Below are 26303 nucleotides of genomic sequence, written 5' to 3' on the forward strand. Positions count from 1 at the left end.
ACTAACTCAAGCAAAAAAAGAAGTAAGAGGGTGGGAGAGTAGGGTAGAGGAGGAGTGGGGTGATCTTGACTCCAGGGTCTGCTCCGTGTAGGGTCAGCAAGGGCTTCCTTCAGAGGGAGAACACTTCTCATCACTGGAGGAACAGACCTTGTCAAGGGGACTCAGACATACTAGGATTCCTGCCAACCTTGGCATCTTACATACCCCCCCCCCCGTTTTATTTACTTTTGTTTCTTAGTTGGTTTTCTTTAAACATCTGTATGTATTTCAAGGTACAGATATAAAACTTGCCCTTTACAAATATTCAGCCTACTGGAATATATCCCTTCTATCCCACTCCTTAGAAGTGACCACAGCTCTCAGCTTAATGGATGTCTTTTCAGACTACTTGCTATGCACATGTGATATCCCACCAGCTTACAAACTTTCTTTTGTTGGCAATGCAGAGTACCAGGCCCTGCCCTCCCCCATGCTGGTGAATGAGAACAGCCTCACTGTGCTAGATGCTAAACTCAACAGTGTCCCCTTCGATTCCCCAAAGACACTTGAAGTTCAGGCAGGGGAGGTGGCCCTCACACCGCATACCTCAAGAAATGGCAGAGCTGAGATTTGAACCCATGTCTATCAGACCCCAAAGTCCATTCTCTAAATGCCATACGTGTTGGTTTGCAGAGCTGTACCTGATGGTCCAGTCATTTTTTCCCTTTTTTTTTTTAAGGAGTGGGGTGGGCATATTCCTGGAACCTGGCTTGGATGGTGCCAACTTGAAATGGACGTTCACATTGAAGTGTTCAGGTGTCTCATCAGTAACACTTGAGTCTCCTAAATCATTCACAGGAGACTCCAGACGTATATTCAGAAGGCAGCATGGGAAGCATGAGAAGAATTTACAGTAAAGCTAAAAAGCAAGGCAAAGATGTCCTCTATGAGTTCCATAATTTAACATTATCTTGGAGGTACTGCCCAATGCAGTTAGACAAGAGAAAAAAAAATAAAGCTTATATAGATGGGAAAGAAATGAGAAAGGTAATCTTACTTGGGGAGATCATTAATCAAATGAAAAACTATTATAAGCAAAAAATTCAATAAGGTGGCTGGATACAAAAGTTAAAATACAGAAACCAATAGCACTCACGTTTATGCAAGCTGCATCTCGTTAGAAGACATACAGAAGAAAAGATTACATCACAATAGCAGCAACACAGGTGTTTTGGAATTAATTTTTTAAATGCGAAGTCTATAGGAAGGAAACACCTAAATGCTCTCTTCTCAACATCTTATTATAAAAATTTTTAAACATACATAAAAGTTTAAATAATTATATGGAGAACACCCATATACCCACCACCTAGATTCTCCAGTTAACATTTTTTGTATTACACATATCAGTCCATATATAATCCTTCTATTCATTCAAAAATCCGTTATTTTTCTTTGTTTCTTTTAATTAATTTTTTTTCTTATTGGTCAGCCATTTTATACACATCAGTGTATACATGTCAATCCCAATTGTCCAATTCATCACACCACCACCCCCACCCCTTGCTGCTTTCCCCCCTTGGTGTCCATACGTTTTTTCTCTCCTTCTGTCTCAATTTCTGCTCTGCAGACCAGTTCATCTGTACCATTTTCTAGGTTCCACATATATGCTTTAATATACGATATTTGTTTTTCTCTTTCTCACTTACTTGACTCTGTATGACAGTCTCTAGATGCATCCATGTCTCTACAAATGATCCAATTTCGTTCCTTTTTATGGCTGAGTAATATTCCATTGTATATATGTACCACATCTTCTTTATCCATTCGTCTGTCAATGGGCATTTAGGTTGCTTCCATGACCTGGCTGTTGTAAATAGTGCTGCAGTGAACATTCGGGTGTGTGGGTCTTTTTGAATTATGGTTTTTTCAGGGTATATGCCCAGTAGTGGGATTGCTGGGTCATATGGTAATTCTATTTTTAGTGTTTTAAGGAACCTCCATACTGTTCTCCATAGTGGCTGTATCAATTTACATTCCCACCAACAGTGCAAGAGGGGTCCCTTTTCTCCACACCCTCTCCAGCATTTGTTGTTTGTAGATTTTCTGATGATGCCCATTCTAACTGGTGTGAGGTGATACCTCATTGTAGTTTTGATTTGCATTTCTTTAATAATTAGTGACATTGAACAGCTTTTCATGTGCTTCTTGGCCATCTGCATGTCTTCTTTGGAGAAACGTCTATTTACGTCTTCTTCCCATTTTTCAGTTGGGTTGTTTGTTTTTTTTGATATTGAGCTGCATGAGCTGTTTATATATTCTGGAGATTAATCCTTTGTCTGGTGATTCATTTGCAAGTATTTTCTCCCATTTGTAGGGTTGTCTTTTCGTCTTGTTTATGGTTTCCTTTGCAAAAGCTTTGAAGATTCATTAGGTCCCATTTGTTTATTTTTGTTTTTATTTCCATTACTCTAGGAGGTGGATCAAAAACGATCTTGCTGTGATTTATGTCAAAGAGTGTTCTTCCTATGTTTTCCTCTAAGAGTTTTATAGTGTCCAGTCTTACATTTAGGTCTCTAATCCATTTTGAGTTTATTTTTGTGTATGGTGTTAGGGAGTGTTCTAATTTCATTCTTTTACATGTAGCTGTCCAGTTTTCCCAGCACCACTTACTGAAGGGGCTGTCTTTTCTCCATTGTATATCCTTGCCTCCTTTGTCATAGATTAGTTGACCATGTGTGTGTGGGTTTATCTCTGGGCTTTCTATCCTGTTCCATTGGTCTATATTTCTGTTTTTATGCCAGTACCATATTATCTTGATTACTGTAGCTTTGCAGTATAGTCTGAAGTCAGGGAGTCTGATTCCTCCAGCTCCGTTTTTTTCTCTCAAGACTGCTTTGGCTATTCACGGTCTTTTGTGTCTCCATACAAATTTTAAGATTTTTTGTTCTAGTTCTGTAAAAAATGCCATTGGTAATTTGATAGGGATTGCACTGAATCTGTAGATTGCTTTGGGTAGTATAGTCATTTTCACAATATTGATTCTTCCAATCCAAGAACATGGTATATCTCTCCATCTGTTGGTATCATCTTTAATTTTTTTCATCAGTGTCTTATAGTTTTCTGCATACTGGTCTTTTGTCTCCTTAGGTAGGTTTATTCCTAGGTATTTTATTCTTTTTGTTGCAATGGTAAATGCGAGTGTTTCCTTAATTTCATGTTCAGATTTTTCATCATTAGTGTATAAGAATGCAAGAGATTTCTGTGCATTAATTTTGTATACTGCAACTTTACCAAATTCATTGATTAGCTCTAGTAGTTTTCTGGTGGCATCTTTAGGATTCTCTATGTATAGTATCATGTCATCTGCAAACAGTGACAGTTTTACTTCTTCTTTTCCAATTTGTATTCCTTTTATTTCTTTTCCTTCTCTGATTGTCGTGGCTAGGACTTCCAAAACTATGTTGAATAATAGTGGTGAGAGTGGACATCCTTGTCTTGTTCCTGATCCTAGAGGAAATGCTTTCAGTTTTTCACCATTGAGAATGATGTTTGCTGTGGGTTTGTCATATGTGGGCTTTACTATGTTGAAATAGGTTCCCTCTGTGCTCACTTTCTGGAGAGTTTTTATCATAAATGGGTATTGAATTGTGTCAAAAGCTTTTTCTGCATCTATTGAGATGATCATATGTTTGTTTGTTTTTTCCCTTTCATTAACATCTTGGATTAGTGTGATACATTTGGTCATATGGTTTTTACTCTTCAAGTTGTTAGCATGGTGTATCACATTGATTGATTTGCGTATATTGAAGAATCCTCGCATCCCTGGGATAAATCCCGCTTGATCATGGTGTATGGTTCTTTTAATGTGCTGTTGGATTCCGTTTGCTAGTATTTTGTTGAGGATTTTTGCGTCTATATTCATCAATGATGTTGGTCTATAATTTTCTTTTTTTGTGATATATTTGTCTGGTTTTGGTATCAGGGTGATGGTGGTCTCATAGAGTGAGTTTAGGAGTGTTCCTCCCTCTGCAATTTTTTGGAAGAGTTTGAGAAGGATAAGTGTTAACTCTTCTCTAAATGTTTGATAGAATTCACCTGTGAAGCCATCTGGTCCTGGACTTTTGTTTGTTGGAAAATTTTTAATTACAGTTTCATTTTCATTATCTGTGATTAATCTGTTTATATTTTCTAATTCCTCCTGTTTCAATCTTGGAAAGTTGTACTTTTCCAAGAATTTGTCCATTTCTTCCAGGTCATCCATGTTATTGGCATATAGCTGCTTGTAGTAGTCTCTTACGATCTTTTGTCTTTCTGTGGTGTCAGTTGTAATCTCTCCTTTTTCATTTCTAATTTTATTGATTTAATTCCTCTCCCTTTTTTTCTTGATGATTCTGGCTAAAGGTTTATCAATTTTGTTTATCTTCTCAAAGAACCAACTCTTAGTTTTTTATTGATCTTTGCTCTAGTTTTCTTCGTTTCCATTTCATTTATCTCTGCTCTTTATGATTTCTTCTTTCTACCAACTTTGCATTTTCTTTGTTCTTCTTTTTCTAGTTGCTTTAGGTGTAAGGTTAAGTTGTTTATTGAAGATTTTTCTTGTTTCTTGAGGTGAGCTTGAATTGCTATGAACTTCCCTCTTGGAACTGCTTTTGCTTTGTCCCATAGGTTTTGGATCATTGTTTGCATTGTCACTTGTTTCTAGGTATTTTTTTTATTTCTTCTTTGATTTCTTCAGTGATCTCTTGGTTATTTAGCAGCACACTGTTTAGCCTCCATGTGTTTGTGTTTTTTATTGTTTTTTTCCTGCAGTTGATTTCTAATCTCATAGTGTTGTGGTCAGAAAAGATGATTGATATGATTTCAGTTTTCTTAAATTTTCCAAGGCTTGATTTGTGACCCAAGATGTGATCTATTCTGGAAACGTTCTGTGTGCACTTGAGAAAAAAGTGTAGTCTTTCGCTTTCGGGTAGAATGTCCTAAAAATATCAATTAAGTCTATCTGGTCTGTGTCATTTAAAGCTTCTGTTTCCTTATTTATTTTCTGTCTGGGTGATCTATGTATTGGTGTAAGTAGGGTGTTAAAGTCCCCCACTTTTATTGTGTTACTGTCGATTTCTCCTTTTGTGGCTGTTAGTATTTGCCTTATGCATTGAGGTGCTCCTATGTTGGGTGCATAAATATTTATAATTGTTATGTGTTCTTCTTGGATTGATCCCTTGATCATTATGTAGTGTCCTTCCTTATCTCTTGTAACAGTCTTTATTTTAAAGTCTATTTTATCTGATATGAGTATTGCTACTCCATCTTTCTTGTGATCTTCGTTTGCATGGAATATCTTTTTCCATCCCCTCATTTTCAGTCTGTATGTGTCCCTAGGTCTGAAGTGGGTTTCTTGTAGACACCATATATAAGGGTCTTGTTTTTGTATCCTTTCAGCCAATCTGTGTCTTTTGGTTGGAGCTTTTAATCCATTTACACTGAAGGTGATTATCGATATGTATGTTCCTACTACCATTTCTTAATTGATTTGGGTTTGTTTTTGTGGGTCTTTGTCATCTCTTGTGTTTCCTGCTTAGAGAAGTTCCTTTAGCGTTTGTTGTAAACCTGATTGGTGGTTTTGAATTCTCACAGCTTTTGCTTTGTCAGTAAAGCTTTTGATTTCTATGTCAAATATGAATGAGACCCTTGCTGGGTAGAGTAATTTTGGTTGTGGGTTTTTCCCTTTCATCACTTTAAATATGTCCTGCCACTCCTTTCTGGCTTGCAGAGTTTCTGCTGAAAGATCAGCTGTTAACCTTATTGGGATTCCCTTGTATGTTATTTGTTGCTTTTCCCTTGCTGCTTTTAATATTTTTTCTTTGTATTTAATTTTTGATAGTTTGATTAATGTGTGTCTCTGTGTGTGTCTCTTTGGGTTTATCCTGTATGGGATTCTCTGCCCTTCCTGGACTTGATTGACTATTTCCTTTCCCATGTTACGGAAGTTTTTGACTATAATTTCTTCAAATATTTGTTCAGACCTTTCCTTTTTCTCTTCTCCTTCTGGGACCTCTATAATTCTAATCTTGGTGCGTGTAATGTTGTCCCAGAGGTCTCTGAGACTGTCCTCAATTCTTTTCATTCTCTTTTCTTTATTCTGGTCCCCGGCAGTTATTTCCCCCATTTTATCTTCCAGCACACGTATTCGTTTTTCTGCCACTTATTCCTTCTAGAGTTCTGGGGTTTTTTTTGGGGTTTTTTTTTGCGGTACACGGGCCTCTCACTGTTGTGGCCTCTCCCGTTGCGGAGCACAGACTCCGGACACGCAGGCTCAGCGGCCATGGCTCACAGGCCCAGCCGCTCCGCGGCATGTGGGATCTTCCCACACCAGGGCACGAACCCGTGTCCCCTGCATCGGCAGGCGGACTCTGAACCACTGCGCCACCACGGAAGCCCCTTCTAGAGTATTTTTAATTTCAGTTATTGTGTTGTTCATCATCGTTTGTTTGCTCTTTAGTTCTTCTAGATCCTTGTTAAACATTTCTTGTATTTTCTCCATTGTATTTCCGAGATTTTGGATCATCTTTACTGTCATTACTCTGAATTCTTTTTTAGGGGTTGCCTATCTCGTCTTCATTTATTTGGTCTTGTAGGTTTTTACCTTGCTCCTTTGTTTGTAATGTATTTTTTTGTCGTTTCAATTTTTTGTTTTTTTTGATGGCTAGGGCTGTATTCCTGTCTTATGGGTTGTTTTTTTCTGAGGGTTCCAGCACTGGTGTTTGCAGGCCGTTGGGTAGAGCGGGTCTTGGTGCCTAGATGAGGACCTCTAGGAGGCTTCACCCCGATTAATATTCCCTGGGGTCTGAGGTTCTCTGTTAGTCCAGCGGTTTGGACTCGGTGCTCCCACCACAGGAGCTCAGGTCCGACCTCCGGCCCAGTTGCTGGGGTTCCTCCTGTCCCCTCAGGGGACTGGTGCCTGGTAGGTGCCCTCTTTGTACCGAGAAGCGAATTCCACATTCTTCTAGTCCGCCATCTTGACTCCCTCTCTTCTCTTCAAAGTATTTTCATATCTCTCTTTGGTCATATAAAGTATAAGCCCAGTTTGTTTCTTACCTGACTCATGAGATTACTTGTGTCTTCCTAGGTCACCAAGCGTGATGAAGACTCTTCTTTGATGCAGCTGAAAGAAGAATTTAGAACGTATGAAGCTCTGCGGCGAGAACATGACTCCCAGATAGTGCAGATTGCTATGGAAGCAGGCTTACGAATTGCACCAGACCAGTGGTCCTCTTTGCTTTATGGGGACCAGTCTCACAAATCTCATATGCAGTCCATTATTGACAAGGTAGACACTTTTTTGTTCCTTACTTCTTGGACTAATCATGGAGTTTTGGTAATTCATTTATTTAACAAGTGTATATTTAAGTGAATCCTGTATGTCAGGCTCTTATAAATTATATTCTCCATAGCTGAGTGTCATGTCATAACTAGTCACATCATAGTAGCAGTTTGTTCATGTAAAGGTTTTTTAAATTGAGGTATAATTGACATTGTTCATGTAAGATTTGATTTAATTAGTTTTAATGCTTTATCCAGTGCTGTCTCACATTCCTGTGACAGTCTCCTATCTCTATTTTTTCATTGCCTTTCTTCCTTCTTTTATTGTTTTCTGAGTTTTGATCACTGTATTAGTTGAATTCATTTTCTAAACGCCTTTATTGTCCTCCTGGAACAGCCATTTAATGGCCTGGAAGATGTATACATTGAGGTTTCTTGTGGTTCTTAGCCAGAAAAATTTCACATTATAAGTTACCAACCATTCTATATTTGATCAAATTTTCAGTAAACTTATTTCTACTTTATTTGTTGTCTGTTATGATGAAAAGATCACTTGAGTACACATGAATTTTAGGTCAGGCCCCACTATTTCTGACTCTAAGAGTTATATTTAATTCTTCTAAAACTATAGAATAATACTTAAACTGGTTTTGTTGCAATTCAACGTGAAATATGTGAAAGTGCTATATAAAAATCTTAAAAGTGCCATGTAAATATATTATGTTCAATAATTTTTTTAAAATTTTTACTATTTACCTTAATTTTTACTATTTTATCTTAAGTCCTTATAACCATAGAGATGATTATACATTAGAATCCACCTTACATTTAATTTAAAGAAATAATGACGGGACTTCCTTGGTGGCACAGTGATTGCGAGTCCACCTGCCAATGCAGGGGACACAGGTTTGGGCCCTGGTCTGGGAAGATCCTACATGCCGCGGAGCAGCTGGGCCCGTGTGCCACAACTGCTGGGGCCTGTGCACCTAGAGCCCATGCTCCACAGTGGGGGAGGCCAACACAGTGAGAAGCCCACACACCACGGTGAAGAGTATTCCCCCACTCGCTGCAACCGGAGAGGGCCCACACGCAGCTGCGAAGACCCAGCGCAGCCAAAAATAAATACATTAAATAAATAAATTTTAAAAAAAAAGAAATAGTGTTAGTATGTAAGAGTAGCCTAAATAAAATAATATTTAACACTTACTGAGAGCTTAGTGTGTGTCTGGTGGTTTTATTTTATTTTTTGATTTTAGTGCGTTAATACTTTGCTCAGAATATTTTAGTTTAGTTTAGTTTATGTTAGTTTAGTTTAGTTTCATTCAGTTCAGTTTTTGGCCTCACCACGTGGCTTGCAGAATCTTAGTTCCCTGACCAGGGATTGAATCCTGGCCACAGCAATGAAAGTGCCAAGTCCTATCCACTGGACTGCCAGGGAGAGCTTCCTATCTGGTGGTTTTAAATAATTCATTTAATCTTCTCAACAGCCCTGTATTATTCCTTTTATACAGAGACAGAGGGAGATTAAATACATTTCTCCAGGATCACGTAGGTAATAACTGACAAAGCTGGATTTGAACTTGAACATTCTGACTCTAGAATCCCTGCTCTTAACTACTAAACCTCTTTCCAGACTATTCTCCCCCTACCCCATGCCACCCTTTTTTTTTTTTTGCTATTCCTAAAGGTAGAATTCTTGAAATAAGTAGAAGGTTGATGTCAAAGGAGAATTAGGAAATGTTTTATAACTGCATGGTGTGTAATTGTCAGTATAATGTGTATTATTTGTTCTGTCCTATAGATACCTTTATCAAAACTTCACCTGCAGCTCCTAGGCCTGAAATTATGCAGTGGACTGATTATAACCTTAATCATGATCTTTTAAAGGAGTGGCTTTCTGCCTCTGAAGAGAAACTTGACTTGCTTTTATGAAAATTCTACAAGGAGGTTAAATTAACCTTCTTGTCTGAACTGGACTATATAACTAGATGTATATCCTGCAATAATTTTCTCACACCATGAGCAGTAATTTGAATTTAATATCCTAAACCTTCTTACAACAATCTGGTAAATGAAGTTAGTAGTGTGACATCTTATTATTATATAGAGCAATAGAACTTCGTGTGATAATGAAAATGTTTGGTATACATGCATTGTCCAGTATGGTGATCACGAGCCACACTTGGCTATTAAACACTTGATGTGTAACTTGTGTAACTGATGAACTAAAATTTTTATTTTACATACTTAAAATTTTTAATAGCCATATGTTGCTAATGGCTGCTGTATTGGACAGTGCAAATGGAGAATTTATTAAAAGTGATAAGAAAAACAATAACCCTAGTAAGTTAATAGGCAAAGAAATATGAAATAACAGTTCACAAACAGGAAGTATATCTAGTTGATGGACTAGAATTCGATGCCAATAATAAATACATTTAAAGCAGCGACATGCCAAATATTGCCTGTTAAACTATAAAGAAACATACTCTCATTCATTGCTGATGGTTTGTAAAATGCATTACAGGTCTTTTGAGAAACAGTTTGTCAGTGAAGCCTCAAAACATTTGTGTACTTTACCAAACCTACTATTTCCAGGAATTTATTTTAAGGGAATAATCCAGACTTTCAAAAAGGTTTTGAATGCAAAGATGTTAATTGCTAAATTATTTACAAAGGATAAAATAAAGGGATGGTTAAAGAAGTTAAGATACATCTGCTCAGAACACTGTTACATGGCCATTAAAATTGTGGTCATATCAGGACAGATACTCTCTTCAGCTATTAAGTAGCACTTGATTTCTTTTAAAAAAAATGTTAGTGAAATATTTTTGTTAAGTCTCAGTGGTAGATACATGGGTGTTATTATATTAGACAGTTACTTTGAAGTATTTCATAATAAAAATGGTTAGGTATTTTAAAAATACCTTTGTTGGGCTTCCCTGGTGGTGCAGTGGTTGAGAGTCCGCCTGCCGATGCAGGGGACACGGGTTCATGCCCTGGTCCAGGAAGATCCCACATGCCTCGGAGCGGCTGGGCCCGTGAGCCATGGCCGCTGACTGAGCCTGCGCGTCCGGAGCCTGTGCTCTGCAACGGGAGAGGCCACAACAGTGAGAGGCCCGCGTACCGCAAAACAAACAAACAAAAACCTTTGTTATAATATTAATGGTAGGCAAATCCATAAGTTTATAAATGGCTGATTATGAGTATATGAAAAACATGCAAAGATGAAAAATTGAATAAAGACATGCCAGCATTTTAATGATTAGTTGTGTTATTCCATGTTTTTTAAAATGTATACTTTTTAAAAATTTACCTTTTAGAATGACCTTTGGGGGAGAAAAAGTTCTACATGTATATATACATATATATATATATTTTAAGTGAAAGTGAGTTTATTTAGAGAGATACACATTCCATAGGCAGAATGCTGTCAGTCTCAGAAGTGAGAGCAACCCTCATCTATATTAATAAACTACATAGAGAGCTAAATGTTTCCAAGTAAGAACCTTTAGTTAGTATCACATAACCAGTTTTTTTACTTTACAGGTCATATGTACTGACCAGCTTAGGGGAGTTAGTGCAAGTATGTGTGTCATTAAGCCTTGAGAAAATACACAACCTGATAGCTTCCAAGAATCCCAAACCAATATAGGATTTTTTGAACTGGAATGAACTTCTCAAATTATTTAGTCCATACAACAGATGGAGTTCAGATGGTGTCTGTAAAGGTTATATCTGATGTCATAATCTTTGGTCCATAACAGAACTTGAATTCAAACACAGTTTGAGTACAGTTTCATTGTTCGTGCTGTTGTATAGCATTATCTCTAGACAGTATTTCCAAACTTCAATTATTTGGGAAGACCCCAAGAGCCAAACTTGGGGTTTGTAAGAACTGGAGATGTAAAGAGTATTTCCAAATTGAGGATGTGAGAAAGATCTCACATTTGAGGAATGTGATGACAGAGGGAAGAGAGAGTATACAATATATCAACCTGTGGATGCAGAGAAGTGCAGGGTTTGTTCAAGTAACAAGTGATCCAGTCTGGCCAGAGCATGGGATGTGTGGGAGGATAAAAATTAAATATAATTAATTGCAAAAATGGTTGTGATATTGTAAATAATCTTTATTTTAAAAGGATTATCTGGTCTTTGAGGGAAGTTAATATTTATCTTTTTTTAAGTTGCAGACCCCAGCCTCTTTTGCACAAAGTGTTCAGGAACTAACAATTGCTCTCCAGAGGACTGGAGATCCAGCAAACTTGAATCGACTAAGACCCCATTTGGAGCTATTAGCAAACATTGACCCTAGTCCAGGTAAGCCCAGGGAAAATTAACGGACTATCCTATATGTGCCTTAGTGCTATTCAGTGAGTCTTTTAATTATCTTTTGTTACATTTCTCTAGAATTTCCTGGTGTAGTAATTCCGAATCTTTTCTATAGTATTTAAGTTTCTGGCCCCAATCTTGTCTGTCTCTTTATTACTTCAACTAATATTTATTTAATAGTGTTTACTGTGCTGCTCACTTTACCAGCAAAATAGGATCCCTCTAGGATCCTTTATGTTTCCTCCCTCTCTCATCACAAATTGTGCTCTGTTTTTATCATTTTCATCTCTTTTGACAAAACTCAAGTTTTCTCATTTTTTCTGTATCATATGTCCTTAGTTGCATTTTTTTGGTCCCAACTTTACTTTCTCTACGATAATCTTGTTCCATCACATATCCTCCCTTGTGTGTCTACTTTGTCCAGCCATTTCCTGTTCCTTCTCCTTGACCTGAAAGTCACCCAACCTTCATTTTTCACTTAATATTATATCTAGGGTGTGTTAGCTTATATCCTATTGCTGTCCCTGTGTTTATTCCTACTACTGCACTAAAATTCTTTTTTTTTTTTGCGGTACGCGGGCCTCTCACTGTTGTGGCCTCTCCCATTGCGGAGCACAGGCTCCGGACACGCAGGCTCAGTGGCCATGGTTCACGGGCCCAGCCGCTCTGCTGCATGTGGGACCTTCCCGGACCAGGGCACGAACCTGTGTCCCCTGCATCGGCAGGCAGACTCTCAACCACTGCGCCACCAGGGAAGCCCTGAACTAAAATTCTTAACATTCACTAGTAATTTCCTAGTTTCTAATTCCAAAGATTTCTTCTCGGTCCTTAAATAACTTGATTTGTCTTTAGCATTTGATAATGTTGTTGACCACTTCCTTGATATGGAAACTCTCCTGATACCTTATCTTTCTGTAGTCTTATGATTCTCTTCTGGCCTGTCCGAATGCTGGTTCTGTCGTATTTTGACCACTCTTTCCTCTTCTGCCTCCTAAGGAGTAGGCTGGTTGTGTTCTTGGAATTTTGTTTTTTCTGCACTCTTCTGTTGATGATGATGGTCATTTATTCTCAGCATCAGGTACTATTCCTTTATAGATAATAGACTCCCAAATATCTCTATCACTGTTATCTCTTCATCACTCCAGACCTACTTTCCCAAATGCTTTCTGAGATTCTGTATCCTCTCCTCTCCTCAGTGTGTTTCAAAACAAACTCATCTTCCCTTGATACCTGCTCTTCCTCCTGTCTTCCCTTTCTCTGTAAATGACCTCATTCTCTGAGGTATGTAAGCTTAAAACTTGAGCCTTTTGTCTTACTTTATATCTTTTCCTTTCACTTGCTCTACATAGCATTTCAGACAACAGGATTTTTTTTTTTTTTTAGCTGCATTGGATCTTCATTGCTGCACACGGGCTTTCTCTAGTTGTGGCGAGTGGGAGCTACTCTTCATTGCGGTGCATGGGCTTCTCATTGCGGTGGCTTCTCATGTTGCGGAGCACGGGCTCTAGGCACATGGGCTTCAGTAGCTGTGGCACGTGGGCTCAGTAGTTGTGGCACACAGGCCCTAGAGTGCAGGCTCAGTAGTTGTGGTGCATGGGCTTAGTTGCTCCGCAGCATGTGGAATCTTCCCGGACCAGGGCTCAAACCCTTGTCCCCTGCATTGGCAGATGGATTCTTAACCACTGCGCCACCAGAGAAGCCCTAGACAACAGGATTTATCTGTTCTTTCACAATATCCCTCTATCCCATGCCTATTAATACTGCCTCAGTTGAGGGCCTCATTCCTTTTCCTGAGACTAAACTTAGCCTTTCATTTTTCTCTACTCTTTTAATTCTTCCTTCTAGTCTACTTACTGCTGCAAAATGAATCACATCTCAGATCTTATTTTACACTCATAAACTTTTAAGTGACACCCTTTGCTTATAGAATAAGGTTTGGAACTCTTGACCATGACATTCAGAGTAGTAAATTTATTACCAAAATCGCTTAATCAAACCAGGTAAGATCTTTTTTTATGTTTTTATTTTATTACTTTTTAAAAATTATTTATTTTTTTGGCTGTGCCACATGGCATATGGGATCTTAGTTCACCGACCAGGGGTCAAACCCAGGCCCAGGGCAGTGGAAGGGCAGAGTCTTAACCACTGGACTGCCAGGGAATTGCCCTAAGATCTATTTTTAGATCCCAGTGATTTTTTTTTCCCCCACTTCTGTGCTTTGATCATTCTGAGCAATCAAAAGAGCACTTCACAAGCTCACTACCTCATCAGCACCGATCTGTCTACCTAATTCTGTGCCAATATATTCTACTCTCCTTGTGTAATAGTGGATAAACCATGTAACAGTGGATAAACTTCTAGCTAAGGCCACCCTCTCTCCTCATGCACCAATATCATCTTGTCAAATATATCCTTCCAGTATCATCTGTTTCTTATGTCATCAGTTTTCTTTCTCTACTACAGTAGCTCTATCAACATACATTTTATTGTTGCTGTCATCAAAACCCACTTTTTAAAAAATTAATTTATTTATGTATTATTTTTGGCTGTGTTGGATCTTCGTTGCTGTGCGTAGGCTTTCTCTAGTTGCAGCAAGCGGGGCTTCTCTTGTTGCGCAGCACGGGGTCTAGGCGTGCAGGCTTCAGTAGTTGTGGCACGCGTGCTCAGTAGTTGTGGCGCACAGGCTTAGTTGCTGCAAGGCATGTGGGATCTTCCTGGACCAGGGCTCGAACCCATGTGCCCTGCATTGGCAGGCGGATTCTTAACCACCAGGGAAGCCCCAAACCCACTTTTGACACCATTTGTCATCTACCTACGATTCCAGTTCTCTCCTTTTTATAGCACTCTCTTGAATGCAGTCCAATCAGGCGTTTATCTCTACCACTCAATCAAAATTGCTTTTGTCAGAGTCACAAGTGATTTCCATGCAGCTAATTCCAAATGTCAGTTCTTGGTTCTTTTTGTGTTTGACCTGTTAGCAACATTTAACGTTGTTTACTCTCTACTCCTTGTACCACTCTTTTAACTTCCAGGCCACCACACCCTCCTAGTTTTCTTCTTACTTTATTGAAACCTCCTTCTTAGCCTCTTGCTAATTTCTTCTCATCTCCGTAGCCTCTAAACTTTTTTTTGTTTTTTTCCCATAGCGTCTCACCTTTTTTTCCCCATAGCCTCTAACCCTTGAAGTGCTTCCAGAATTTAATCCTTGTGTCTCTTTTCTATTTATACTCATTCCCCAGGTAATCTCACATAGTGTCTTCAAAGTTTCATGGCTTTAAATATTATTTATATGACTCACACATTTACTATATTTCGTCAATTCTGAAGCTCACAATTTTTTTTTCAGATTTTAGCATTTCCGAAACTGGGCTGCATTTGTATAATCAATGACAGGTGATAATTAGCAATCTTTTCCATTTTGGTAGCACATAAAATAATGGTATGTGTTACAGTTCATGGTGTTTTAGAATCTGTATAACATAGTGTATACAGCCTAGACCTTCTTCCTGAATTCTTTTTTATATCCACCTGCCTGCCCAATATCCAGTAGTTCTACTTGAATATCTAATAAGAATTTCAAAAATAGTCTGTCCAAAAGTGAGTTCCATCCCCTGTCCCCCGCCCACCCACCATTCCTGTTAGTGGCAACTCCATCCTTCCATTTCCTCAGTCCAAACACCTTGGAGATACCATCAACTCGTCTTTCTCTCATAAGGTACATTGGATCTATCAGTATATCGTGTAGGCCTTACCTTTAAAATCCATTAGGAATCCATCTACTTATCACCTTCACTGCTACCCCCCTCATCCCTCTTCATAGATTATGGAATAGCCTTCTGTTGTCTGTCTGGTTCTAACATAGGAGCCAGAGTGATCCTATTACCCCTCTGCTCAAAAACTCTCCAGTGCTTTCCATCACTCAGTAAAAGCCAGTCTTTTCTATGACCTACCAGGCCTCACATGATCTGGTCTTCCTTTACCTGTCTCCAACTTCTTTTACTCTTTTCCCACCTCATTCATTCCAGATTTCACCTCCATGAACATATCAGGCATACTCCCATATTAGGCCCTTTGCACTTATTCTTTCGTTTTCCTAGAATGTTTTTCTCCTCTGTATCCTAATATATCTACAAGGCACACTCAAACCCTACTTTCATGTCTTTAATCAAATGTAACCTTCTCAAGGAGGCCTTTTCAGGCTACCCTGTCTAAAATTTTACACATACCTGTCCCACTCCCTTTCCTTGCTCTATTTATTCAACTCAGTATCTAAATACTTTGTGTTTTGGTTGTTTATCTTATTGATTATCTGGCTTTTCTCCTTGAATAGAATAGGGATTTTTGTTTCGATTGCTACTGCTTCCCTCGCAACTAGAATAATACCTGGAACTTAGTAGGTGTTCATTAAAATACTTTGTTGTATGACTGATCTCTTTACTTTCTCTGCATCTTTATCCTTTTTTACTGTTGAAATTCCACCTGTCTTTCAAAGCCTAGTTCAAATGCCATCATCCAGAAGTTTTTTAGAGTGTTCCAACAGGAAGTCATTTCTACATATGTGTTCTCACTTCATTTTATATTTCTTTTAGAGAACATTTCATATTTAGCCTTACAGTTAATTTTTCCTTTATAAAGTCACAGTACTTAACTAAACGAAGAGTGTGTATAGCATAGCTGCTTTATATAATAGCTCTTCTACTAAATTTTTTAAGCTTTCTGTTTAGCAATACTTGCTTTACAAAGAATTTCAAAATAGACATTACAAATTGGCTGACTGTAGGCAGTCCACAGTCAAGTTTGTTTGATCCACAAAGTGTTGGTCTGCACTATACTCTAAATTTTTTAGGTGCAAACACTCAAAAACTAGAAATTTTTACATAAAACTCTCAAATTTCAGTTTTCCCTAGGAAACAGTGGTGTATCTGCCAGTGTCAGCCTTGCATCTTCACATAACAACAGTCAGCTAAAGTTGAGTAGTAATGATAATCTTAGATGTGAGACATACTCTTTAACACAATCCCTGTCACTCTTTATTGCTATTTCCAACACTAAGGGTCTGAAGACGGTTGCCATTTATTATCTGTCATATTTAATTCCTTTATGTTACCTTCACTGTCCCTGAAGTTATTTTAGATTGTAACACCTGCTTTAAAAGGATATATTTATTCCTTTAAGATGATGTTCAGGTGAATAAGCTATTTCATGAATAGCTGTATGAAGCTTGATTTCACTGAAGTGCTGACACTCCTTTACTAATTTAATACTGGGCAGAACATTGAATAACATAGTCTGAAATTTTTTAAAATTTGTTGTGTAGATGCTCCTCCTCCTACTTGGGAACAGCTAGAAAATGGGCTGGTTGCTGTGCGTACAGTGGTACACGGGTTGGTTGATTATATCCAGAATCACAGCAAAAAAGGAGCAGATCAACAGCAGGTAAAGGAGATGTTTGAAACTTAGAAGTAAGCCACTGTGTCTATCCTTACAGATAAAAACAAAGCCAACAGGATGACATGAATATTTTTAGACTCTGTAAAAACTAGAAATTAAACTAAAATAAAAACCTATTTTTAACTCCCTGTTCCATTAGACATCATGAAGAATGTAACAAAAATTATAAGATTTATAGTTTAGAATGGTTAGCAGCCAGTTTATTGGATTAGCCTAGTAATTTTATCTGACAACATTGAAATTAAATAATCCTTGTTGGTCTAATGTGCTGGAGTCAGTTTTCACATTGGATATAGCAGCATTTGATTCTTGCTAAAGGTTATTCCATTTGTATAAAATTATTCTCTTTGGTTACTCTTGCATTTCAGTTTGACAATAGATATCACTTTTTAGTGCTAATGCTGTATCTCTCCAGTACTGTTCACATATTTTGTAAATGCTTTTTCTGCATTAGCATTCAGATATTTTTCATTCATAATGTCAGTTATGACAGTGGGCCAAATTTTCCTGAAGTATTTTTAGATGAAATATATGGCAGTAAAATATAATAGCCTGTGTTATGGCTAGAGTTTTAAATTTTACTCCCAATTATTTCATTTTGCCCTCAGAATTTATGTTAAGTTCAGTACATCTTTTATTTTGTAGTAGTAAGCTTGAGAAATTAAAACTTTGTTATTAATTTATCTGGCTCAGTAAATATTAACAATAGATTATTCAGTATTCCTTTTTTCTTTAAAATTAAGAAATATTAAAAGTAGAATAATATGGATATGCTTTTCCTAATCTAAGCACAGATCAGGGCTTTATTTTATGATTAAATTTAGAAAATTAAAAACTTACTTTTAACTCCTTGTTCCATTAGACATCATGAAGAATGCTCATCATCAAAAATAATATTAACTTTTAAGTTCTGCCTCTTGTAGATTTTGTAGTGTGTTATAAGGAAACATAATTGTAAGTGTAGCTATATTGAACATTGTCCACAACAAATATTAGGAGACAGTTTAAATATTTGAAAGTCCTAATCTCCAGTGGTGTGCTTGTCCACTGTAAAACGTTGGAAGGAAGATCTTAGAGCTCTCATGAGATTGAATCAAGAATTTATGTGATGTTACATGTTTGATAGTTAATATCAGCATATCAGAAAAATCAGGACTACTTTTTTTTTAAAGTAATTTATTTTGCACACTTTCCAGGACTTTTGTCTGGGCAGTCTAGATAAGTGTATGAGTTAGTCTGAATTATTCATCTAGATTATTAAGATCCTAAAATGGCAATGCAAGATTTACATTTTTTTTTAATGGCTAATGTTTTAATTTTGGTCGTAGCCTCCACAGCATAGCAAATATAAAACATACATGTGTCGAGACATGAAGCAGAGAGGAGGATGCCCTCGTGGGGCCAGCTGTACATTTGCACATTCACAGGAGGAACTGGAAAAGTAAGTGTGAAAGTCATCAGACTCAACCTTCCAGTAATTTGTTAGAGAATAAGATAGAATTATTAGGTAGAATAATTTGCTGCCATTGAGAAATATGAAAAGATGTAGTTGCATTCCCTTTGATGAATAGGAAATGTTTAGAAAGTAATACAGAATTTTAGAAAAGAAAACCAAAGCAGTTTCTTCACCTTTCATTACATTGTGCCTACAAGTAGGAAGCTACTTGTGGTTAACTGAATCTAAAAGTGAGTCATTTTCGCTATCCCCCCCACCCCCCACCCCCCAATTAAAAGTCTAAGAATTTTCATCACCTTTAACTGATTGATTTTAACTAATTGAATAATGCATTTCCAATGGAAAAATTTGCCCTTTGCTCTATTCAAGAAATTATTTATTGCCTGGCTCATTTTCACAGATTATTTCAAGGACCAGATAATTTCAGTGATGTTAAATTGCCAGCACATAGTAGAAAGAAAGGAAAAGCTTCTTAATTGTTTTATAAAACCAGTATAACGCTGACAGTAAATTTGACAAAGCACAATTAAAGAAAACTACAAATTCATCTCACACGTTAATATTTTTAAAATCCCAAATATTAAAACTTAGAATTCAGTAATACATTAAAATAGACACCATTACTAAGTGCAAAGGTAGCATAATATAATTACTCTGGGTTAGAGAAGAATGGGTATGATAACCACGTGATCATATCTGAAGATGCCAAAAGACATTTGAATAATATCCAATGTCCGTGATAGATCAAGATCCCTTAGTAGAACAAAAACATCATAGATGTTTTCCCAACATGATAATTATATTTCAAATCAAAAGCCAGCATGATAGCATGATGCTTAATTGGTATTAGTTTATTAGATTCAGTTTTGTTACAGACAAGAGTAAGGGAAAATTTTCTACTAGTAAAAAATGTTATTTAACATTCTGGAAGTTGTAGCTAATGTATGTAAACAAGAGAACAAAATAGCCAAAATCATTAAATGGGAAAACTCAAGAGAAATACTAGAAACAAAAGAAACAAGAATTTAGTAAGGTAGCAAATCAAAAAATTAGTTTACAGAAATGAAGTACTCTCATATAAACTAGAAAGGGAAACATAACCAGTTAAAAAGTAAGGTGACATTAAAATCCCTTTTGCATTAACAACAAAAACAAAAAAGATAAACACCAAATAATAAGCTAATAAGAAATATCCAGGATCTCTTGAATTGAATTAGTAAACTACATAGGAACATAAGAGAAGAGTTGAATAAATGAAGAAGCATACTGTGTTCTTGGATAAGACTTGGCATTATAAAGGTTTTATTTCCTCTTAAACAGCAAGTTCAGTGAAATCCCAATTAGAATCTTAACGTGATGATTTTGGGAACCTAACAAAATCATTCATTTGGGAGAAAAAATATGCCAATAGCCAGGAAAATTTTTGGAAAAAAAGGTCTTCAACAGGGACTAGACTAATAACTATTAACCTGTTTTATGAGCTAAAGTAAGTATAAAGACTGTGGTATTAGCATAGGAATAGATAGCCCAATGAAATACAATAGAAAATCTAGAAAGAGTTCCAGATACATATAGGAACTCAGCATATGTGCAAAAGGTGGCATTTCACATCAATAACAAAAAAACATGATGATGAAACAACTATCCATTTGAAAAATAGGGCTGGATTATTACCTTTACACCAAAACAAATTATAAATTTATCAGAGATTTAAATATTTAAAAAAGAAACTATAGAGTACTTAGAAATATTTGTGGTTGTTATATAATTTTACAGTAGGAAGGATTTTTAAAGAATGACACCTAGCATCTATAAAGGAGATCAATAAATGTGATTACGTGAAAATGAAAAACTAAGATAATGGCCAAACACCACAAACTTAAAAAAGAAAAAAAGTGGGGAAATGACATAGAAAAGGCTGATATCCGTAACATAAAATGAGCTCCTACAAATCTGTAAGAAAGAGAAGAACCAGTAGATATATGGATCATGTAAATAAGCAGTTCACAGAAAAAACACTAATGGCCAGCAAACATGTGAAACTGTGTTCAATATCATGAATTGTTAAAGAAATATAAAGTAAAATAAAACTTGATATTTTTGAACTGTCAAATTGTCAAAGGCTGAGGCTAACCAGTGTTTAACGAAATATTGAAAAAAGCCTTTTTTTGTTAATCGGTAGTAGTTATAATAGCTTTGGAGCATTATAAGAGTTTCTAACGTGCATACATTAGACTTAATAATTCTGCTTTTGGTTATTCACACAAGTGCAAAGTACATGTACATAATTTTCTGTTATTGCATTGTTTTAATAGCAAAAAATTAGGGACAACCTAAAATGTACTGACATAAAATATTTAAGATTATGAAGTAGAGGAAAATATTTACTATGCAGCCGTATATGACCCTATTTCTGTAATTTATAATCTTACAAATGTAAGAATATTAAGCCAGTGTATGGAGTGGAAAAATCTGTATTATATACCAAGCTGTTAACAGTGATTACACCTGATGGGTGGTCCGCCGCCCTGCCACCCCGTCCCCTACCCCAAAGTGTGTGTGTGTATATACACAAGTTTTCAAGTTGATAGCTAGAGCCAATGTTTCAAGAGAATTTCTAGAAAATGATGTGCTTGGACTCCTTTCCTTTTGTATCCGTTTCTTAAATACATTTTAGTTCTTGATTTTTAAAAGCTTTTCCTTTTACAGTTTTGGTTTTTGGTGTGTGCCTTTGCTTTTTATATAGGTTTCGTAAAATGAACAAACGCCTGGTTCCCAGAAGACCCCTGAGTGCCTCTTTGGGTCAACTTAATGAAGTGGGGCTGCCTTCAACAGCTATCCTTCCGGATGAAGGTGCAGTGGATCTGCCTAGCAGAAAAACCCCTGCTCTGCCAAATGGAATTGTATCAGCAGGGAATACAGTAACACAGCTGATTCCACGAGGGACAGACCCCAGCTACGATTCTAGTCTGAAACCAGGAAAGATAGATCACCTGAGCAGTAGTGCCCCTGGATCCCCTCCTGACCTGTACGTTGTTTTTCCTAACTTTTATTTAAAGTTTCTTTATAGACATAAAGTAGAAGGAAGAAAGAATAATCGGTGCTTTGTTTGGGGGGCTTATTGTGTTGTTTTTTATTTCTATTTCCTGTGCCAGTGATTTTTGAGAAACAATTAACATAGGTGACATAAGATCAAAGTTTGCAAATTTTGTAGAAGAAATGGCTATTGGAAAAAAACAGTTTCCCAAATTGTGGCAGTTTGTTTTACATTTAACAATTTGTGTACATTAGAAGTATTTTCAAGACCTTAAACTTGACTTGCAGAATCTTGCTCCCGTAGGCTAGAATCTGTCCCTAAGAGTATTTCTGCCTTGCCTGTTAATCCACATCCTGTACCTCCAAGAGGGCCAACAGACCTGCCCCCTATGCCTGTCACCAAATCACTTCAGATGGTACCACGAGGTTCTCAGTTATATCCAGCACAACAGGCAGATGTTTATTACCAGGATCCTCGAGGAGCTGCTCCACCATTTGAACCAGCACCTTATCAGCAGGGTAATGATCTTTCATTTATGTCACTCACTTTTCTTAGAAGTTATGAGAATGATTTCAAGAGTGATCATATTTTCAGTAATCTCAAAATAAATAAATGCTTTTTTTAATACTTGGAAAAAACTGAGGTTATATGACCAACTAAATAGTATGAAATAAATGAAGTAGCAAAGCTATGAAAAGTAATTCGCCCTGACTACTAAAAGCAGTTGTATATTAAATATGTTTACATATTTATAGAAGTAAGTCATCCAAGTAGACAATGGAAATTTGCTGAGGCTGTATATATTTTCCTGACCAAAATTTTCTTCAAGTACGAAAAAAGAATTTAATATTACAGTGGATATAAATTAAACACAGTACATTTTTTTGCTTTCACTTGTCACCTAATATTTTTTCTAGGCCTTGTAATATATATGAAAAAATGCAAATACATACTTTTAGAGAGTTTATAGTATAGAATCAGTATTAGTAAAGAATAGAAAACTATATGTGTGAGAGTATATATATCTATATATGTGTTTAAAATGAAGTGTTCCGTTGTGGTAGTTAATATTAGTGTGGTAGGAATTAACTGCAGGACTCAAGGAAGATCATTGAGAACTTGAGGGATCAAAAGACTTTGTGGAAGGATGCCCTAAATAGAGGTATTGGGAATAGAAAGGAAAATTTATAAATGGATTGTAAAGATGAGGGTCTAGAGTCAAGGAGGAGTAAGGAGACTTGTTGTTAATCCAGGTGTGACTACTGAGGTCTGGATTAGTGTGATGGGAAAAAAGAAAGTATTTGAGAAAATAGACAAATGTGGAAAATTAGCCAGTTTTAATGATAATATACCAGGTATGGAGAATGAAGGAGAGGACTTGATCGAGGTTTCACATAATGTAATTCATGTGAAAAAATAAGCAACGATTTTTAAACTAAAGTGTTGACTCTCTTTGTCAGAAACAGTATAGTGCTATTGTTTTTTTTTGTTTTTGGGTTTTTTTGCGGTACGCGGGCCTCTCACTGTTGTGGCCTCTCCCGTTGCGGAGCACAGGCTCCAGACGCGCAGGCCCAGCGGCCATGGCTCACGGGCCCAGCCGCTCCACGGCATGTGGGATCTTCCCAGACCAGGGCACGATCCCGTGTCCCCTGCATCGGCAGGCAGACTCTCAACCACTGCGCCACCACGGAAGCCCCTCTATTGTTTTTTAAGCTGGGATAGATTCAAGGTGTTCTCCATTTCCTTTTCCCAAGGCTATATTAATTTTGAATCAGCAATGTCTTTTCTGATTTCAAAAAAAGTAGTTTTAAGTTGGCATGGTGTCATTAATACATATAAGAATAGGATAAAAGTTGATCTGTCTTCCTTTTGACCATTCATTGCAGGAAAAACCCAACTGCTTTTGTTGAGTTAACCTTAAATATGCTGAATCAGTAAGGGTTCAATTGCAGATAGCAGAAATCATTCTGGCTATATTAGCAGAAAGAGGTTTAATACAGAGAGTCCTACAAAATCAGTAGAAACATTGGAAAAGCAGACTTAAGCTAGGCCTCCAGGAATGAGTCCCAGAGCTAGTTGCTGAAAGAACCTATTACAATGAAGCTGTAGAAATAGGAAACTTCTGCCCTAATCGCCAACTTGAGGAGCTCATCAGTTGAGGCAAACGTCTTCAAATTGGGAAGCTACTGCCACGACTTGTTTCAAGAACTCTAGGGGACTTCCCTGGCGGACCAGTGGTTAAGACTCTGCACTTCCACTGCAGAGGGCACGGGTTCAATCCCTGGTGGGGAAGGAACTAAGATCCCACATACCACACGGCACAGCCAAAAAACAAAGAACTCTAGAGCTATGCAGTTAGCTACTAGATCTGTACCAGCAGAATGGATCGCTTTCCAGTTAACTCAATTTCACATTCAAAACTTATGCAAATGAGTGATTTGTAGAACCTAAGCTTCAGGGAAATATAGTTTTTTTGCTTTTCAGTGTTTGCAGTATGTTAAGGCACACCAGAAAGATGGTCAGACAATTGAGAGAGCCAATTTACTGTTGTAGACTATAAGTAGATTGGTGTTTTCAGTAACTTTTAAGGATAATTTTTGCTTGTTATTTTTCGCAAAGCTAACCTGACTACATAAGCAGAGGGAAAAACATCTAAAGAAAGGAGTGGATTTTTAATTCTTTAGTGTTGAAATATTTTAAAAGGAAAAGTCTTAAATAGAAAAATAGATTGGCTCATTGTTGCTTTTGGTTCCTCTTTTGTATTGTACAGGTATGTACTATCCTCCACCACCACAATGTGTGTCCCGCTTTGTCCGACCTCCACCATCTGCTCCTGAACCTGGTCCTCCCTACTTGGATCATTATCCATCGTACCTCCAAGATCGTGTAGTAAACTCTCAATATGGCACACAGCCACAACAGTACCCACCTATGTACCCACCACACTATGATGGCCGTCGAGTATACCCTGCTCAGTCTTATACAAGAGAGGAGATTTTCCGAGAAAGTCCTATACCCATTGAGATTCCACCTGCAGCAGTACCATCCTATGTACCAGAATCCAGAGAAAGATACCAACAGATGGAGGGTTACTATCCAGTGGCTCCCCACCCAACTCAGATCAGACCTTCGTACAACAGAGTATGCTGGGTTTTTGGGGTTTTTTTCTTATTATATAGATTTACTTGATTATTGCTTGCAGTGATTTTTTTTTAACCTTTTGCCATGGTAACTCTTTGATCAATCAGTTCTTTTTTAAAAGAAAGCATCTTCTCTTTTTTCACCTTTTCATAATCTGCATAGGTTGTTTTTTTTTTTTAACTTTTAAAGGGGAAAACAATTAATACCCCACCCCCGCTAACCCATCTTAGTTTCTGAACATTAGATGGTTTTATTAACATTTCTAGATTTATTTAGAAATTATGGTCTCTGACCAAGAAAAAGAAACTTAAATTTAGCTCTTTGGGAAATCCTGAGACCTTTTGGGGGTTTTGTTTGTTTTGTTTTGCTTTGTTTTATTAAGTCTTGCTATTTCGGATGTTAAGATGAGTATACAAGCTGCTTATTTAAAATATGTGCTAAGTGAATCAATGTGTCCTGAAATTCTTTTTCAATTTTTACTCATCTTTGCATTTTCAGGAGCCTCCTTACAGCCGGCTTCCTCCCCCTCCCCAGCCCCATCCTAGTCTAGATGAGCTACATCGAAGACGGAAGGAAATAATGGCACAACTAGAGGAAAGGAAGGTTATCTCTCCACCTCCTTTTGCACCTTCACCAACATTGCCTCCTGCCTTCCAACAAGAGGAAGTAAGCACATCTTTTTTAGTCTCTTTATCAGTTTTTCCTTAATCAGTGATTTATTGTGTCCTATTTAAGTCATCTTCACCTATTCCCAAGGTCGTGAGGATATTTTCCTCTAAAAGGTTTATTATTTCATGTTTAGATCTACAGTCCATCTAGAATTGATTTTTGTATATAGTGTCTTAGGAGTTAAGATCCATTTTTTCCCTAAAGGGTATCTCATTGATCAAGCATCATTTAATGAAAAGACCATCCTTTCCCTAGTACCCTGCAGTCACCTTTATCATAATCTGGTCACCTTTGTCGTAGTCAGGTGAATATGTTTCTGAACTTTATTCTGTTTCATTGATCTATTTCTCTATCCTTGTACCAACACCACATTTTCTTAATGTAGTAGCATTGTACATCTTAATGTGGTGGTGTATGTTTTCCAGTTTTGGTCTTCAGGATTATCTTTGCTGTTCCTGGTCCTTGGAAATTCCAGACACATTTTAGAATCAGCATGTGGATGTCCACAGAAATATCTGCTGCAGTTTGTGTGTGTGTGTGTGTGTGTGTGTTACGTGGGACTCTCACTGTTGTGGCCTCTCCCATTGCGGAGCACAGGCTCCGGACGCGCAGGCCCAGTGGCCATGGCTAACGAGCCCAGCCGCTACGTGGCACGTGGGATCCTCCCGGACCGGGGCACGAGTCCATGTCCCTTGCACCGGCAGGTGGACTCTCAACCACTGCGCCACCAGGGAAGCTCTCTGCTGCAGTTTTTATTAGGATTACATTGAATCTCTGGATCTGGGCAGCCCAGTATGGTAACCACTAGCCACATGTGGATAATGATGCTTAAAATGTGGCTAGTTCGAATTCATGTGTGCTGTAAGCATAAAACATACATTGGATCTGAAGGTTTAGTACCCCCACCAAAATATCAAT

The 26303-nt window shown here is 37.4% G+C and overlaps 1 protein-coding gene across 2 annotated transcripts in view; it reads left to right on the forward strand.

Annotated features, from left to right (window-relative positions):
• Positions 1 to 26303, forward strand: part of RC3H1 (ring finger and CCCH-type domains 1) — a 96596-nt gene that overhangs the window by 49517 nt on the left and 20776 nt on the right. Inside the window, exons 6-13 of one of the 2 annotated variants that reach the window (XM_029227987.1) lie at positions 7106 to 7306; positions 11487 to 11619; positions 16949 to 17067; positions 18411 to 18523; positions 21285 to 21566; positions 21879 to 22093; positions 24346 to 24716; positions 25215 to 25382. In XM_029227987.1, the coding sequence (XP_029083820.1) occupies positions 7106 to 7306; positions 11487 to 11619; positions 16949 to 17067; positions 18411 to 18523; positions 21285 to 21566; positions 21879 to 22093; positions 24346 to 24716; positions 25215 to 25382 (1602 nt within the window). The remainder of the gene's footprint in view (positions 1 to 7105; positions 7307 to 11486; positions 11620 to 16948; positions 17068 to 18410; positions 18524 to 21284; positions 21567 to 21878; positions 22094 to 24345; positions 24717 to 25214; positions 25383 to 26303) is intronic. The other variant, XM_029227988.1, reaches the window with a different exon arrangement.

This window comes from Monodon monoceros, unplaced genomic scaffold (genome assembly GCF_005190385.1).
Source record: "Monodon monoceros isolate NGI ecotype Baffin Bay Population unplaced genomic scaffold, NGI_Narwhal_1 Super_Scaffold_18, whole genome shotgun sequence".
Taxonomy (NCBI): domain Eukaryota; kingdom Metazoa; phylum Chordata; class Mammalia; order Artiodactyla; family Monodontidae; genus Monodon; species Monodon monoceros.